We start from the raw sequence: 17,330 nt of genomic DNA, 5'->3' as shown, positions 1-17,330 counted from the left end.
TCCAACGTTTATTTCAGCTCTCTGGCAAGGACAAGTGAGCATATTGGCTTATGGCTACAAGATGGTGATTGAAAGAGAGGGCTAACCTTTCCTACATGTGAAGATTCAAGGTTATATGCAGCACCTTCACTTCATGCACAGCACATTTGTACTTCCTTGTGATGCAGCCTGGCAGACTGGTTCATAGAAACCACAAATTTTAAAGCCCAAGCTGTCAAACTGCACCCTGAAAGCTTTTAAGATAAAATTGCTTCCTTGTCCAGTAATGTGTCTTCAAAAAGCTTAGCGTATTACCTTTACCAGAATATAAAAACTAACAAAGACATTTGAACAAAGAAAAAAAAAAATCTCATCCTACCTGGACTTGTTAGGTATTATAATGCTCAAGAAAAAAATGTTCTGCTTTTCCTGTTGATGATGCTGGAAAACTAATAACTGAACTGCCGTGTGATTATGGTTGGTGAGTAGAGCAATTTCTCTGCTTGGGGAATTGTACTCAGATTATAGACTACAGAGATATGTAATATATACATATAATATCCCTATATATCTATATGCTTATATCTGTATACAGCTGTCTAGTGTATCCCTATATGGCTATATCTAATCCATATGATTAGATGGAGATATAGATATAAATAAAGATATATAGGTCTAATTGATGCACAGCATGGTTCAAGAAACAAGTAGTAAGATGGGCACCTTTCACTATTCTGAACTCATTCAAATGTTAATTGGGCACAAAAACCTATTGCTCCTGGCTGACTTGGTGGAACAGATTGATTTTCTTAGTCCACATGCCCCCACGTTATGAAACAAAGCTTCAAAGTATCCTTCTGAAACCCTTCCAAAGTGTTCCCTGTGCTTTAGGTAAAAGAGCAGAATCACCTCAAAGGTGTTAGCTACAGAGTGCACATGCTTCTCTGAAACTGTAATTTCCTATGTAAAAATGTTTTTGTATTTTAGATTTGACTTTAATATTTGACTTAAACAAGCCAAATGGGCTAATTTTTAAAGCATTAAAAGTAGACATCAGGCTTAAGCAAGCAATGTCCTCATAAAGTAGAGTGAGAAATGTAAATATACAGTACAAAAAAAGTAAAAATGGAAATAAATTTATTAATATTGATGAAACATGCTGCCATCTTTTTGCAAAAGTTCCATACCTTCTTGGCAATTTCTCACGGACAGCTCCTCACAGCACCGACTCCATCTTCCTCACAGCACAGTAAACAAACTCCAGCTACTTTCTCATCCAGCTAACCCACTCTTTTATAGCACTCATCCTCATTTGCCACAGCTGTGGTCTGTTAAGGGCAGGCCTGTTCCTAATCTTTGGTGATTAGTACAGCTGCAACTCCTGAGGGGTGAGACTACCTTCTGCACTATCTCTATTCTGTAACTTTCCACCCCCCCACAGAAACATATAGAGGTAAAAAAGTTTTAGATTTAATTGTATTGAATTCTATTAAATATATTCTGTTTCTGATATTACCACTGGTTTAATTCATTATGCTAATTCTGCTACATTCACTTTGCAGCACCAAAATGTTCAAAGAGGAAAGAACACAGTATAGATGGAAATACCTTCCAAGTTGACATTTATCTTCTATCTTCTACCTTCTTCTATAGGTAAGTGCAAAGAAATAAGATGATATGAAATACAGTGTCATCCTGTCCCTTTACACTAAAATAACTGGTACAACTTAATCCACAGCTTTTCCATAAAGGCAGACATTTTCAAGATTTCACATCAAATATCACTGAAGGTGCTCTAGGATGACCATGCTTGAGCAGGGAAGCTGGAGTAGATGATCCACTGTGGTCCCTTCCAACCTGACCCATTCTGAAAAGCACAGACTTGCAGCTGCTACCACTGGAGACACTTAATTGCCATCTCAGTCATGTATTTTATGTGCAATGCAGTTGCTAAAGTGAACAAACTCCAGATACCTGTTGCTGGGGTTATTGATGTCCTTTCTTTAGAACCTTGCACAGATGGTCTAATTAGTGTCTTTTGAAGTACTGCTTTGATTGCCAGGTCAAATTGGGTTTTTTCAGGTTGGTAGATTGTCATCTGTTGAGCAGTTAATCACTGTGTTTAGGAACCGCAGTCTTGCTGTGAATCATCTTGTGTCTAAATCTGCAAAATCCCATGCATCCAGTTAATGTGCTTCATAAAACATAATGACTATAGTGAAACTGGTACATATGTTTGAAATACTTTTTCCACTTGTGATATGAGCCTTTGCTATCTCATTTCAAGAGAAAGGGAAAAATTAATAGAAAGTCAAGTTGAAAAGACAAGTTTGTGAGTCCTGATTCTTCGTTGTGTAGGTATAAAGAAATATTTGGGCTAAAATATTTTCCCACTGAAGGGAATTGTCCATGTAACTAAACAGGAAGTCCCACCAAACACTTTTTATAGGGTGCAATTCAAAAAACCTAAATTAGATTGTGCTCCTTAATCATCCCCTGGAGAAGCTTCTCTCTCTCTCTTGACTCTCTCTCAGCCCAAATCAGTACAATTGGTTGGATGAGGGATAGGAATTTCTGGGTTCAAACTGGGGCAATTTATTTGGTGAAACTTCAGGGCAACAACTACACCATTAATTCTCCTTGTGATTAAAACTTGAACACCAAAACTTTATCAGCTGAATCTGCTTCTGGTCAGAGTGTATCTCCATATGAGTTTTATATTTCTCCAATGTGTTATCTTTAGCGAAGATGATTTTTATGAGATTTCTCTATAACCTGTATAGGTTATAACCTATATAAATCAGATCCACATTTTTTAAAGTGTTATTTTTGCAGAAAGTGCTGAGCACTGTCTAGTAATTACTAGTGTATATGTATGTACTGTGCCATAAAACTCAAAAGCAGTTGCTTGCTTTTTTTCCTAGCTTGAAATAAACCGCTCAGTTCTTTACATTCGCTATTACTGTGAAAATATTCAGGAAGCTGGAATATTTACAGAACAGTCTTATATGTCCTAAACAAATAAAAGCACCAGAGGAAAAAAATCAGTTTTAATACAGCAGATGAAAGTAGTAATCTTCAAATATTTTCTGACCTCACAACACATGAACAGCAGTCACTTGAAGTATTTTAGAGGAACAGAATAAAGCTTCAGAGAGCAGCCCCTTAATATCTAATGGAAGACAGTAAGGAGGGACCATAAAGAGCCTATGAGATCTTGGGAAGATGTTGACTGGCCTTGAATGTTGCTGACATGTAAGCTGGTCTCCTGCAGGTCAAACAATAAAAATATTATCTTGATAGATCTGCGTGCAAGTTTTGCAGAACTACTGTAATTAGGGCCAGGGTTTGCTAAACTACCATAGTAGAATTAATAAGGTACTTTGTCTTTTGAGAAAAGTGTCTTCAGGACAGCACAGTACAAGGTGCTGATATTTACATTAATGTCAGATATTTTATGGCCAAAATTTGGTAGAAGAATGCTATTTAGTAAAGGATGTGAATCTTTCTACAATATTTCATTTGTGAACTTGTTTTTCTTTGACAAAGAGTCACAGAATTCCTGAAAAAGCTGAGTTGGAAGGCACTCTGAATGATCATAAGATTCAGCTCCTGGTCCTACATAGCACCATCCCCAACACACATCATGTGCCCAAGGGTATGGAATGTCTGCCTAATTCTCCAGTCCTTGAATACTTACACAAACACACATATACATATATGGAAAGTAAACAGCTTTCATCTGACAGATCTGTAATTTTCAGCTCTGAAAAACCAGGAAGTTTTAGGGAAGAATGCGTTCCCAAACAAAAGCAGCAGAATTCACAACTGATATGATTCACAGGTAGGTGGCTATGTACATTCAGGTGCCGTCATTTCCTTGGGAGAAAGCTGTGCATGCAGTAGAACTGTGTTTGCAATACTGAAAGAGCAATTTGTGATTTTAGAGTGATACAAGGACAACACTTTTGCTACATATTGAAGAAATTCATTACTATGAAGGTGGCAAGGTGCTGGAACTGGTTGCCCAAAGCAGTTGTGGATGCTCCCTTCCTGGGAATATTCAAGGATGCGGCTCCGAGAAACCTCGTCTAGTGGAAGGTGTCCATGCCGATGGGAGGGGGGTTGGATGATTTTTAAGGTTCCTTCTAGCACAAACCATTCTATGATTCACTATTGGAAGTGCCATTGCAAAACAACTTACCATCCCTGTCATAATTGGTGTTACAATATTCTGTGGACTCTGTATTTGTGAAAGCATAGATAGATAAAGGGAATGAAATTTCTCTGTGGCTTTGTCTTATGCAGAACTGTTTCATAATCCTAAATGGTTGGTCACAAGACTTGGTGGAGAATGAACATATTCCAGACAGTGAAAAGAGAAAAAAAAGTTGTAATAAAATTGAACCTGCTGCAGCACTAAGTCACCTTTCAGACATTAGGAAAGAAGGTAGAAAACAGGTTTACTCACCAAAGCTCTCTTCTGTTTTTCCCTTCTCTTTGAAGCATCTTGGGTTACTTATGGTAATAGCCAAAAAATTCCTTCGTTATTTTTCTTTTTAAAACCTAGTTGTTTGGCCTGGATCATGGAATAGCACAAGGAAAGAGTAGTCTATCATAAACACTCTGTAATAATTTGGAATTTCCCTTGTTATGAATTTGACTTGATGACATTTCTGAGGGTTTTTTGTTTGGGTCGTTCTTTTTGTGTTATGTTCTGAGGTCCTTTTTGGGGGGAATTCCAGTAAGCACAAACATTCCATAAATTTCAGATGACTATTCTTTGGTTTTGCTTTGATGACTATTTAAGTTTATAGCCTATTTGATATACTCAGATTTCTAATTTCCTGATAGTAAATATCACCAGGAATGTACAGTATTTTGTCTGTGCTGCCAGACTGGTGAACACAGGCTGGAATTTTTTTGGTTGTCCTCAGAGCTATCAGAGTTTGCATGAAGACCAGCCAATAATGCATTTCTGATTTCAGTTCAACAACTGAAAGAAGTTGCAAGGCCTACTTTAGAACTCCTGGTTTATTTCTAGTGGTTATGGAAATCTTATTTATGGGGTATGGGTGCAGTGCCTGGGGAAGTTCTGAAAAATAATTTGTTTTAAGAGATTAAGTACAAAAGGCAAGGCCATAATTCAATCATGTAAAAGATATAATTACAATGCTCTGCTCTCATGATTTTCAACGATTTTTCTCAACCCATTAATCACCCTAGATCATTTGTGGCTGTTTGGACCTTAGTTTCTATGGGTTGGTTTAATTTTGAATCCTTCTATTTAAAAATACACCCCAGTGCCACCAGGAGGTGTCCGTGTGCCATTTTTTGGTTACTTTCCAGGGTGCTTGCCTTTTTTTTATTTTTTGTGGGGAGAGCTCCACAATAATGCCATAATAGCAGTTTCTGAAGAATCATTATTATTAATACTACTATACACTGCTGTTGTTTGCACTTCCAAACAAATGAGGATGTTGTGTTTGTGTCCAGAGAGTTCTTCATTCTTTCCACAGATGAGGGAATTACGGATGAAAAAGACCTGTTGAGTCATCCATCTTCTTCCCCTCTGGCATGCTCTGTTCTCTGGAATATACTGTATAATGTATTGAGTGAGGATATCAGTCTGTTGCTAGGGAAATGATGACTATAATCAGATGTTACATAGTCTACATTTTGACTGCATTGCAGGATCAAAAATGAGGCTGTGAAAACAAAGATTTTTACTGAAACACTTAAGTTGTGCCCTATTTGTCCTTGTGTATAATTTCCAGGAAGACTGGAATGTATACCTCAAAAAGCTAAATATCTCACAGTATTTTTATGTTGCATATTCATATTTAGTCTGTGGTGTTTAATTGTAAAGTATATAGTGTAGTTTCAGTGCAAATAGAGGCATAAAATATTTACAGATTGACAGGAAATTACAAATAACTACAAGAAATTCTATTACATTTCAGCCTAAAGTAGAGCCATTTTTATTACCACATGGATATTTAGAATTATACATCAGAGTGTATCAGTTCAGACGAACTGATGTTCAGATGAACATCAGTTTGGGAGAAAAAATTAATAAACCTGGTGACAAGGTATGGTTCAGTTGTACTCCAGAGCGTATCTTGAAAATCCTGTTCCAACCAACCCAAAATACAGTGTATGGCAACAGTCACAAGCATTACCTGCAGATGCTGTGTCTGAGGGAGGGCTATGTGCAGGAATGACACTTTCTTCACGGCTGTACAGTCAGATTGAGTTTTTCTACTTTTTATTGCAAGTTCCAACCTATTTTTTTTATAAAGTGCACACAATCCTTGTTGAGAAGAAATAGCATGAAAAAAATTTCCAAATACAATGGCGTGTTGTATGGGTTATGGCAAAACCTCTTAAAATGTTAGAAGCTTTTTAAGTTTGCCAGATCTAATTTAGTAGCTACATTTCTGGGAGAATATGGTTTTCAGGCTACCTGTGTAACACCCCAAGTTTCAAGCCCCCTCTCCCTTCCTAAATTTATGCATAATGTTGGTGTTTTACATTCATCTGTAACTATAATTTTCCACCAAAACCCTAGCATAGCCTCTTCCAGGGCCAGTTATTGAATTCCCACAAGTGATGGCAATCCCAGGACATTTTAAAGTAGATCCTGACCCCAAGGACTCATCTATTTTCTGTTCTATTGATAGAGAGAAATATTAAAGCAGCAGATACCTATCATTACAGTATATGTGTTTCTGCATCAATAGCCAGCTGCTCACTGAACTGGAAAGAATATGGGGAACAGAAGACATTTTACAGCCAAGTGAGTTGACTAAACTAGTGGGAAACACAGTGAAATTTCACTGAGACTTAATGATAAGCTTCCCATATCAAAAACATGTCTAATACACATTGTCTAGACATTTGCCATTTGAGGACCCTAATAACAACTGAATTCTACTAAGAGAAATGCATGTTTTGCTGATGTGAACATTCTAACGCTGAGTTTCTTCGCACAATCGTGTGTTCTTTTTATTGAAAAGAAGAACCTGCAAATAAAAATATATGAGTAATGAAACTCACCTATTAGCATGCTGTGTGGTTAAAAATATCCTGTTTTCTTTGCTGCCTTGGAAGCCTGTTTTTCTGGACTCATACTTAAAAAAACTGTCTTGTGTATCTGTTTGCAATACCCATGTTTGATGAACACAATGAGACATAATTTACATGCTAATACAACAAACCAGATGTAGAACAGATCAACTTACATGCAGAGCAGCTCAAGATCTGATCTCTCCACAAGGATCTCCCATACCTCTACTGGGTGATATGTCACTATTTCCTATAAATTGCTGCCAAGCTACCTTTTTTAAAAATTTCATCTCTTATCCTTTTGTATGCAAAAACCTGATTAATTTTTCAGGTTCAATAATTTTTTTTTCACAAAACTAAATCTAAGCATTAACTGATTAACCACTGATAAAACAGTTTTATTATTTAGCAAATACAAAACACTTATTATCTGTCTTTGCTATTGAAAGAAGGTGGTGTGGGTTTTTTATTAATCTTTTTGTCTCAGAAATTTTGGGAGCACTCAGTTGAACTTTTGTAAAACTATTTGCTATCACATTACACCCATGGATCAGCACCACAGAAATTCCTAACAGCAAATAGGATTTAAAGTGTATACTGATGGCTAATTTGCTAAAAACTTACCTTAAGGACTCATAAGCAAGTCATCACTAGCACTGGTCTCTTTATAAACATTTTGTTTCAGGGGACTGAAGCATGTGTTGCCTGAAAATACCAAGAGATCATTTATACACACACATCATGCATTGACAAGTCTGTCCTGTTGTCCATTCTAAAACATCAGCAGCTCCTAAGCCATAATGTAAAAATCAATGTAAAAGGATAGAACATGAAGTCCTGCTGCTTTCAGAAGATGGGGATGCTTTTTGTAAGCATGAGTGCACTATATTTTTGTTTAGCTTTACCCTCTGCTTTAAAACTTGCTCATATTTTGTTAACTCACTATTAGATAGTTTTAACTCACTATTAGATAGTGAGCTAACACTCATCCACATTGATAATCCCTATCCCTACTCTCTTGCAGGAAAAAATAAGTTCAGCCTGAAGATGTAGAGAACACTGAGAATGTTCCTGCCACTACCCTTATTTCTATAATTTTATTATTTGTTAAGCATTTCTGCTTTTTATGAGCATTCTGAGTGCTATGTTAGAGAACAAGAGACATCTTTGATTTCATTAGAACCTGGTGATACTAGGATTGGTCTCAAGGGCATGTGCCCCAGATTTATGCTTCTGTTCTAGATTACTGTTGAGAACTGAAGTTAGTTCTGAAATCAAAATATCACCTAACATTGGAAGAATTTGTCTTCCTTTTAGCTATCATAAACACAACCTAACTGTTCATCATATCATAGAGGAAGCTATTTTGTGCACTGGGCCCACTTGCCTTGCTATTAAGAAAAGATATCCTCCTTATATTGCTGGCCTGTCTTCTTGAATTCATACTTCCTTCCTGGCTCTGTTGCTTCTCTCATGGAAAGAACTTCAAAACAAATCCCACTCTGTGCATTGACCAATAAGATTAAGTGGAAAAGTCTTTCTTCTACTCTACATGAACTTTAGTCAGTCAATATGCAATGATACAGAACTTCATCTGTTTCTAGGGTATTATTTTACATCAGGGAACCACAGGAAAATAAACCAGCCAGAAAGAGATGCAGAGCAAAACAAAGTAACAAGTCAGCAAAAATACAGCATGCAACACAGGAACACTGGTGAGGTAAGGCAAACTCTGTCAAAGCTGAGGTTACTACACTGTGCTCAGTCTCAACAGCAGCTCAGTCTTTTCTCTGGACAAAATTCAGTGATGTTTCTGAAAATTAAAACATTAAGAACACCTGAAATTCTCCATTTTAGCTGAGAAAGGCATTCATGATGTAGAATTTCCATCTTAACCCCTTTGGTAGTTGCTCCTCCTAGGCACCAGATAATTAATTATCCATTTGTACTCCTATGAGGATAAACCTTTTCCCATTTCAAAATTTTGGAAAAGAGAAATTACACAGATGAGGATCAAGTACACTGACATTTTTTCACATTCAGTAATTGTGTTATCAAAGGTCATGGTGAACTTTTGGCTCTAAAACGATGGTTTGATGAAGTAACAAAGGTGTGCTTGCTGCTGTCTTTTAACACATGCTTTTTGAAGCACAAGGCCAACATTAATGGAAATAAGCTGAAGAAAGAAATGCCACTATCTCTGTCCAATTATGGTGCTAGAAGTTCTGTTTGTTTGAAGTGGACAGGGAACCTGAACCCTGCAAGTGCAATGATTATAGCCATAGACTTCATTGTGGAAACAAGAATGTGAATGCAAAGACTTTTTAAGAGATGGACCTTCAGAGTGACCAAAGCACTGAAAACATCTGTCTAAAGAGACTGTAAAAAACCCCCCAAAAATGAAACAAGAAACCCACCACCATCCTACCAAAGCCAACCCTTTTAAGGATAAAGAGTATTCTATTATGCTGATATTCCAGACCTAACTTTGTTGTGTCTATATAGCTTTTTGGGAAGATCTTTCTAAGATAAGCATGGATTAAACAGACATTTAACTATAATGAACACAATAAAATAGAAAGAAGGTACTGGAAGAGAAGCCAGAGTGTCAGGTAAACTGAAATAGATAACTAACAAAAGCAAAAATAACCCAGTCAAAGTCTGGTTTTGCAATCAGTTCCCCTGCTATATGATGCAATTACACAGAAGTAAAGGTGTGAACATATTCAAAGCAGCTCCTCTGTAATTGCTTTGGTAACAATAATACTGAAGATACTGTCTGTGACTTGGCACAGAATAACCACATGTTTACATTAAGTGAGGCCTCCTTGTAGATGCTACAGAAATATCCAAAATTAAGACAGCAAGCACAGTTCAAGGGATATTCAAGCACTCATACACTTTTGGGGGAAGAGGAACATAAATAGCCTTTTACTCCACTAAAATTAACAACCCTATTTTCCATCACAAAGAGATGGGTTTCAAAAACCAGCAAAAGACACCATAATTTGTTTAAAAACAAGGAAAAAAAAGAGGAGAAACAGAAAAAACAGATACAAAATAGAGAGGGAAGGCTGAAATTAATTTTATTTAACAACACAAAAGAATTAAGAAGGGAAGTATACGGAAATAAAGAAAAGCAGTGAAGGAAAATAAGGAAAACCATCACTTTAATATACTGTAAGTACTTATTTTACTATTGCCTTTTTCTGCAACATTTTACTGATGGCGTTTCATGGATCATCAATAAAGTAACACTATAAAAAAACCTCCAGAATCCTATTTCCTTCTGGCAATTGTGCTAGATTGACAGTAACTAGTCCATGAAAAAGGGCAACCAGTTCAGCTTGAAGATTTGATGCAAGAGCGAAAGGGAGAGGAAAAATTAAAAAAAAAGGTGAATAATAATGTGTTAAGTCTGAAAGGAACACCAAGTGAAACAAATGAATAAGAATTAAGGATAACAGTATTTCGAAAGCAAATGGACTACTTCTCTTGCCAAGAAGACAGGGCATTTGACAGCTAATAAGACAGCAAGGCATTCAGCTTCCAAACACCAGAAGGTGAGAGTTAATATTACACGCATGAGCCACAAGCATACGGCTGGCTTGTTTTTATTAACACTAATAAATGATCTCATAATACTGATCAGAAGTGGGTTTTGTTCCTCCACATATCTCACAAAAAATTTTCAGGTGACAAGTACTATGATACATATGGTAGAAACAAACATCTGTGGCCACAAAGATGTTTTGTTAACTGATGATTAATATATTCAGGAAGCAATCACACTATTCATTAGTAAAAGTTTACAAACATTAAAAAGTGCATAACATTTGAAACCAACAACACAAAAATATATATAATATATATATACTATATATAAAGTGACATCACCTCCTATTAATAAAAGAAAACAAATCTTCTGACCTTGTGATTGGTGCTTGTGTGATTGCCATGGTTTACTATCAGTCACTCTCTTCACTCACCTTAGTCACACAGAGGTGTGGCTGCCCCATTTTGCAGCATTCAGCCTCATGAATGGCCTTGTCTATTGGGGCAGGACAAGGGGGAAAAACAAATCAATCAGCAATAGCTACTGCAGAACAGGTTATTAATCTGTAGATATTTTAAGTGATGTCCTGGATGGACAAGCTATCCTGGTATTTTGATGAAGGCCCAGTTTGGACTGCCATTTTGGAATAGATGAAATGGGAAAAAATCTAGTCTTTGGGTGCTAGATGCCAAGTCTCTCACCTCCCTTTCCAACTCCAAGCCACAAGGCTACTGTAGCAGATTCTAGCACTTGGCTGTTCAGGTGCATCAGTAGCAGGCTACTGGCTGTGCAAACCCAACAGCCTGATCAACTGAGGCAAAGGCAAGGAATAGTAAAAATTCAACCCCTTGCTGGATCCAGCCCGGGAGCCACTCATTGGACTATACTGCATTCTAAAACTCCTTTCAGAATACATACTTGGCAATAACCTATGCCAGTTATTTTCCCATGTGTAAACAAGGCCTATCTTTTACAATGTGAATCAGGAAAACCTCTAGCACCATGGAATTAGTTTGAATTTTAACCCATATAAGGTAATAAATGTATTCTTAAAACTACCATAACAGTAAAATACTTGGAATAACATTTTAAAAAAAATATCTCAGAGAAAGATTAAGAAATTGGGACCAAAATTAGAAAAATGGGGAAGAATAACATAAAAGATTCAATTTGAGTCTCTGATATGCAACTAACTACAGGCGAGTGGCAAAACTGTACCAAGGACACAACACACGCTCAAGTATTCACATTAACAAATCGTTTTGAAGGCTCATCTAGTAACAAATTCGAGTGTTGCTGAGTCATTCAGGTTTAGGCATAATCAATTTAGCAGTTGATGTTTAGATCTATCATGTGCACATCACCACCTTATGCAAAAAACCAGCCCTTTCAAAACGTGTGGTAGAAAAATTCACAGTAACAGAAATATTCTTCATAAGCAGTTGAGAAGGGGCAGTGTGGAGCATCTAAGTCGTACAATACAAAAACCATTGTAAATAACAGAGCTGTAAAACAGATGCAAAGTTCTAAAAACAGTGCTTTCTTTACAGTTCTTATAATGGGCAAACACTTTGGCCAGAGAATTTTAAACTCTGAGGATCACACAAGCCTTTGCTTAGGATACACAATTAGATCCTCTGATGCTTCAAAGGCCATTTGCTACAAGATTTACCTGTTCTACTTTCTAAAAGTGTTCCCATCGAGTAGTCATTATGAAGGGATCCATCTGATGACACTATCCCAAAAAATCAATACATGTTCAACCATTGCTAATGACAGAGGTAGAGAAAATTCTGTCTTCTGTCACAGCTTGTACCCAGATTTTTAGCATTGTGTTGAGTGGGTTCCAGCAGTGAAGACACATGCACTTTCTTTTCTACCAGCTTGCTCATGGAAACAAATTTGTTCCAGCACACTCTTGTAGCCTGAAAACATCCAGCAGCTGCTCCACTCGGTCAAAGTCGGATGTCAGCTTTCTTGCTTTGCTGCCTCCCCTTGGGCCTCCCCAGTTTGCTCACTTGGATTTCGCTGTGCATCTCCTTCTCCTTCTACAAGACAGGAGAAAAAGATGAGTAATCCACCCTAAAATAAAGAGAACCCTGATTGTTCATCCATCAGCTTGAAAAACAAAGTAAAAAGAAATTGAAACTGAAATATGAAACTCCTCACTACTAAGATAGCTATACTTTGTTTTAGGAAATGTCTCTTGAGATGCAAATTACTAGCTGCAATCACAAGTATCACTAAATAAATACCAAATGTAGCTTAAAATTAATGACTTTAACAAAAACAGTAGAGTATTTTTGAAAATTTCTTCACTATGATGCTATAACAGTGTAAGAGAAAAAAACCTCATTGCACCAATCTGAACAGATATTGCTACAAAGAGATGCAACTTCAATAAAAACAAGAGTTTGTTAAAGCTGCTTTAGTTCTATGCATCCATTTTCAGCATCATGTCCATGGTGTTCAGTCCAGCTGTCTCACTACAAACCACATAATGACCTGAGGAACCGCTCACATCCTACAGAGGCACAGTGAGCAGGCAACTCACAGTCTGTCTAAAGAAGGCCAAGAAAAGCATTGTTCAATGATTTTACTATCTATATGCAAAGTATTGTATTTTACATAACAATTAAAAACCTCACAGGTTCAGGCAACAGGAAAGTGAGTGCAAGTGAGATACAAGTCCCTGAACACTGGACTGATCAGCCATAGATACACAACAATGAATAATGTTAAGACATACATGTCTCATGTATGTTGCAAGGATTCTGAGTAATTTGTACTGAAATGGCGTGATAAGGGAAGAAAATTCCATGGCTAGGCTGTAAGGAGGTTTAGATAGATGTAGCAGTGCCTCTTAATTTTAATCTATAGATCTTTAGAATGAAGATAGGGTTCTCAGTGCAGATATTTATTGTTTCCTTCTTTCAGATCACATGGTGCATCTCCAGATTTATTTCTGTTTATAGAAATAAGCATCATAAACGCCTTCTCTTTTCTGTGTAGAAGAAAGGGCACACTGGTAGGGGAAAAAAGTTCTTTGCCTTGCAAAGAACATTGCAAACAGCTTAGACATGACAGCTGTGTTTTGTGCATGCACTGAGTAGGCAGGAAAATGCCACAAAAGATACTGTGAACTATCACATTCAACCTGATAAAAAGTTGCATGGAAAGTCGATTACCTATTAAACAGTGAGGTTTGTTCTGTTCATTATGGGTTAAGTAGTAAATAGACAATTGTTTTACAAGGCACTTTCCCAGAAAACTCTTTTTCACTTTCACCTCTCAAATTAGAAAGGATTCCATAAGGATGGATCCACGTGTGATTATTTATTATTAGACAAAAATCCCTTTTGCCCCAGTTGTCTAAACACTTTCTAAAAACCTCCTACATTTGTTCTGATACTGCAGAAGATGTGATGAGTGTCATTTCAGGGGGTCATTTCTTTTCTGCCTGCTCTGCCCTCCCTTTATTCTGACTATTACTTACGTGGGCAAGCCAAACTTTTGTGGTGGAAATCTTATTAACAAAAAGAATAGGAAAAATGTCCCACTGAAGAGCAAAAAACACTCTTGCAAGGTATTTGTGTTTAAAAGAAAAATCACTCTTGGACAAAAAGCCCAAACATTGTTAAACACAGAGCACAGAGACCCAGGGAAAGAGCACTAAGGTTCTAATATAACACTCACTGAAAGATTCTTCTCAACTTGCTGAAAAAACTCATTCATCTAAACCCATTTAATCTATAATACACTATCTCAGTACCAGCTTTTTCTTTCTACTGGCAGAGCTCTCCTACCAAAGGGTTTAAAATATATTTACAGAGATAAATTTGCTTTTAAGTTCTGAGAATCCCAAAACTACTAAGCACATGGCTGTTCTTCCTTTAAAACCTGATGGTTAGAAACTCTCAAGAGCAAGACTGTAATTTTTACACAGCATTTTGAAACCATCAGGCAGTATTAAAAAAAGAAACAAAACTAAATAATACAATACTCTGAGTCACAATACAGTTGTGTGAGTAGGTCAGCTGGCTAGAATAACCAGTCTTGCTAATGTACAGCTTTTAACTCAATTTTCTTCCTGTAACATTACTGACTCTACAGTGTCTATCACTATTCCCCCTGCTTACACCCAAAACATTTCTACCATGGACTAAAATCAATTACTTTCACTCACTAATTTCTACAGCCAGTTCTTCATTCGGGTTATGTAGGTGTTTAACACCCTATTACCCCCATTATTTGTAGATGCTTGGACCACTACAATTTTTACAAGGAAATGTCCTTTTCTGTGTTCTATAGCACCTATAAAAGCAGCAGTTTGTTTTAGACATTAGATCTGCAGAGACTTGTCATTCTTCATTGTACTTTTACCTCACTAGTTCATTTAGCTACAACCTGCAAGATCAAGTTTCTTGGATTGCACTGGTTACCTCGAGAGTGTTGAGCAGGAGAGCTACCTGCTGATTTCTGTGCTAAATATCTTTCTTTTGCTTCTGAACTTATGAGTTCTATCTGTCAGATGTACATAGTGTTGCTTTTACCTAATTTATATAAAACATGTTGACACAGACCTTGGAACCTGTATTTTGGTGTTTGGTAAATATATCCATTCCACAGATAATAACAGGTTGTTAGCTTGCTATGGACAAAGAAAACTGGGACAGCTGTTTTGAAGGGAGAGTGCCATACAGTAATTATACTTATTATACATAATTATGCAGTAAACTCTCGATTATCTGTTGTTGGCTCATTGATGAGGAGATTAACCAACACTCACCTCAGGCATCAGCTACTGAGTAACAGAAAAATACATTGTCTTTGAACAAGTCTAGTGCTGTTAAAAGCTGTTCTGTTTTTTTTACAGGAAACTTATCTGCAGGCTTTCCGAAGTGAATGTACTAAATATGCTAGGGTAGTTTAATTTACATATGTTTTATAACTACCTTTTTTTTCCTTTAACATCTGCATTATCCTACTCTGCCATCACTCCATGCAGCTGAAAGCAAACACATCTGCAGTTTTGCAAGAAAATGCATGCAGCTGTAAGAGGAATAAAAGGAAGGAATCGAAACTTGATGTCTATATTTATATAATTAAGTTGTACTTAGCATAAACTGTTTGACATGCACCTTGAAAGAAATAAGATATAGCCCCCAAATGTGTTTTCTTCTTAATCCTGTCAGATGTGATGCACATATGCATCCTACAAGCATTAATATATTCTGAACTGGGATTTTACATGCAAAATATTTTTTAGCCTCTCTTGATTTGGAATGACATGAAGTGATAATACTCACATGAATACTAGGTAAGACAATGCCTTTTTCCAGTAATTTTTTGGAGGCTTTTACTTGGCCCCTAGTTGTACTAATAATACAGAATTTAAATGTGCTTTCATTTTATCTAATGGAAATTGAATAACCTTCTGAAGAAGTATGCAGATGTTTCTACTATCTAACGTAATTTTATGAACAGCTCTGTATGTTTTTCTGTATTGATTAAGTTACCTGGGCTTCAAAAGGGATCATCAAGAAGAACTAAAGAGACTCCTGAAAACACATTTCTGGCTTATAAGAACTCCACTGTTTAACTTAAAAATAGGGACTGTTTTTATTTTCTAAATGGACAAGATCAAAGAAGATTTTGATAAGTGTAAATTAGAGACTGAATGTTGGCATTGTGCCATTCAAATAGCATCTACTTTTTATTTTTCCAATATTTTACACCTGTCCCCACTAAAATAAAATGACACACCTACACACATAAAGCATTTTTTAAACAGAAATAAACTAAAGGCCCTGCCCAGCTAGAATTGCATGCATATAGAATCTCTAGGTCGCAAACTGGCAAAAGGAATGACTTAGGATGTACATTAGTCCAGAAGCCAAAAAAAAAAGCCCTCCTTCAAAACAGCACTACAACCACCTCAACACCATGGTGCCCACATATGAGTGACCTGTGAAGAGACTCCCTCTCAGAACTCTTGTCTTTATCTCTGAGAAAAGTATGTGCACAAACAGGGCAGCTGCTTTTCAACAGTTTCTTCTCTGCTGCATTTATTATCTTCTGCTATTATTAAAATAAGTAAAACCATGCCTTCCCTCACATCTGAAAAGGGCTTTCTAATACCTGTAACATCTATTCATTAGCTGCTACTAATCTAACATAAAAATAAATACCCAGTCATATTACTATTTTTATTTCATGTAAGGTCCACTCTGCCTCCCCCCTCTCAACTGAATATGCAGAAGTTTTTAAAAATGTTGGTAATATTAAAGATTTAGGATTGCATTACTGCTTGTCATCTTAAGAGAAGGACAAGCATCAGCAGAAAAGAGAAAGAGACAATTTACTCAGAAACAAAGATCCAGGTAAAACAAACACTAATGCATTCCTATTGCTCTGTCTTTTGGCAGCTAAAAAAAAGTTTATTTCACAACAACCTTTCAGCAGACATATGGTTTTTCTTACAGGCCTCAAGTCAGATAGATACACAAAAGGATATTATGCAGACTTGGGTTTTAATAAAAACTTCCCTATTTTCTTCCTTATACTCTAATTTTCATAAAATTTATCCTGATTTGGACCCTGCCACTAGACACTCACTGCAGAAGAACTTTTCTTTATTCAGGGATGTGTTGTACTTGCAAATAACCACCCTTTCCATTATGAAGTCAGTGATTCTTATTGCAGGCAACCCATGTTTATTAGAAAA

At 36.6% G+C, this 17,330-nt stretch overlaps 1 protein-coding gene across 1 annotated transcript in view; it reads right to left on the bottom strand.

Annotated features, from left to right (window-relative positions):
- Positions 1-10,116: 10,116 nt before the first annotated feature.
- PKIA (cAMP-dependent protein kinase inhibitor alpha) overlaps positions 10,117-17,330 on the bottom strand; it is a 43,653-nt gene continuing 36,439 nt past the window's right edge. Inside the window, exon 3 of the mRNA XM_005479390.4 lies at positions 10,117-12,651. Within this exon, the coding sequence (XP_005479447.1) occupies positions 12,572-12,651 (80 nt within the window). The 3' untranslated portion in view covers positions 10,117-12,571. The remainder of the gene's footprint in view (positions 12,652-17,330) is intronic.

This window comes from Zonotrichia albicollis, chromosome 1, assembly GCF_047830755.1.
Source record: "Zonotrichia albicollis isolate bZonAlb1 chromosome 1, bZonAlb1.hap1, whole genome shotgun sequence".
NCBI classification, from domain to species: Eukaryota; Metazoa; Chordata; class Aves; order Passeriformes; family Passerellidae; genus Zonotrichia; species Zonotrichia albicollis.
Note: the sequence above shows the minus strand (reverse complement) of the source record. Positions and strands in the feature narration are given on the sequence as shown.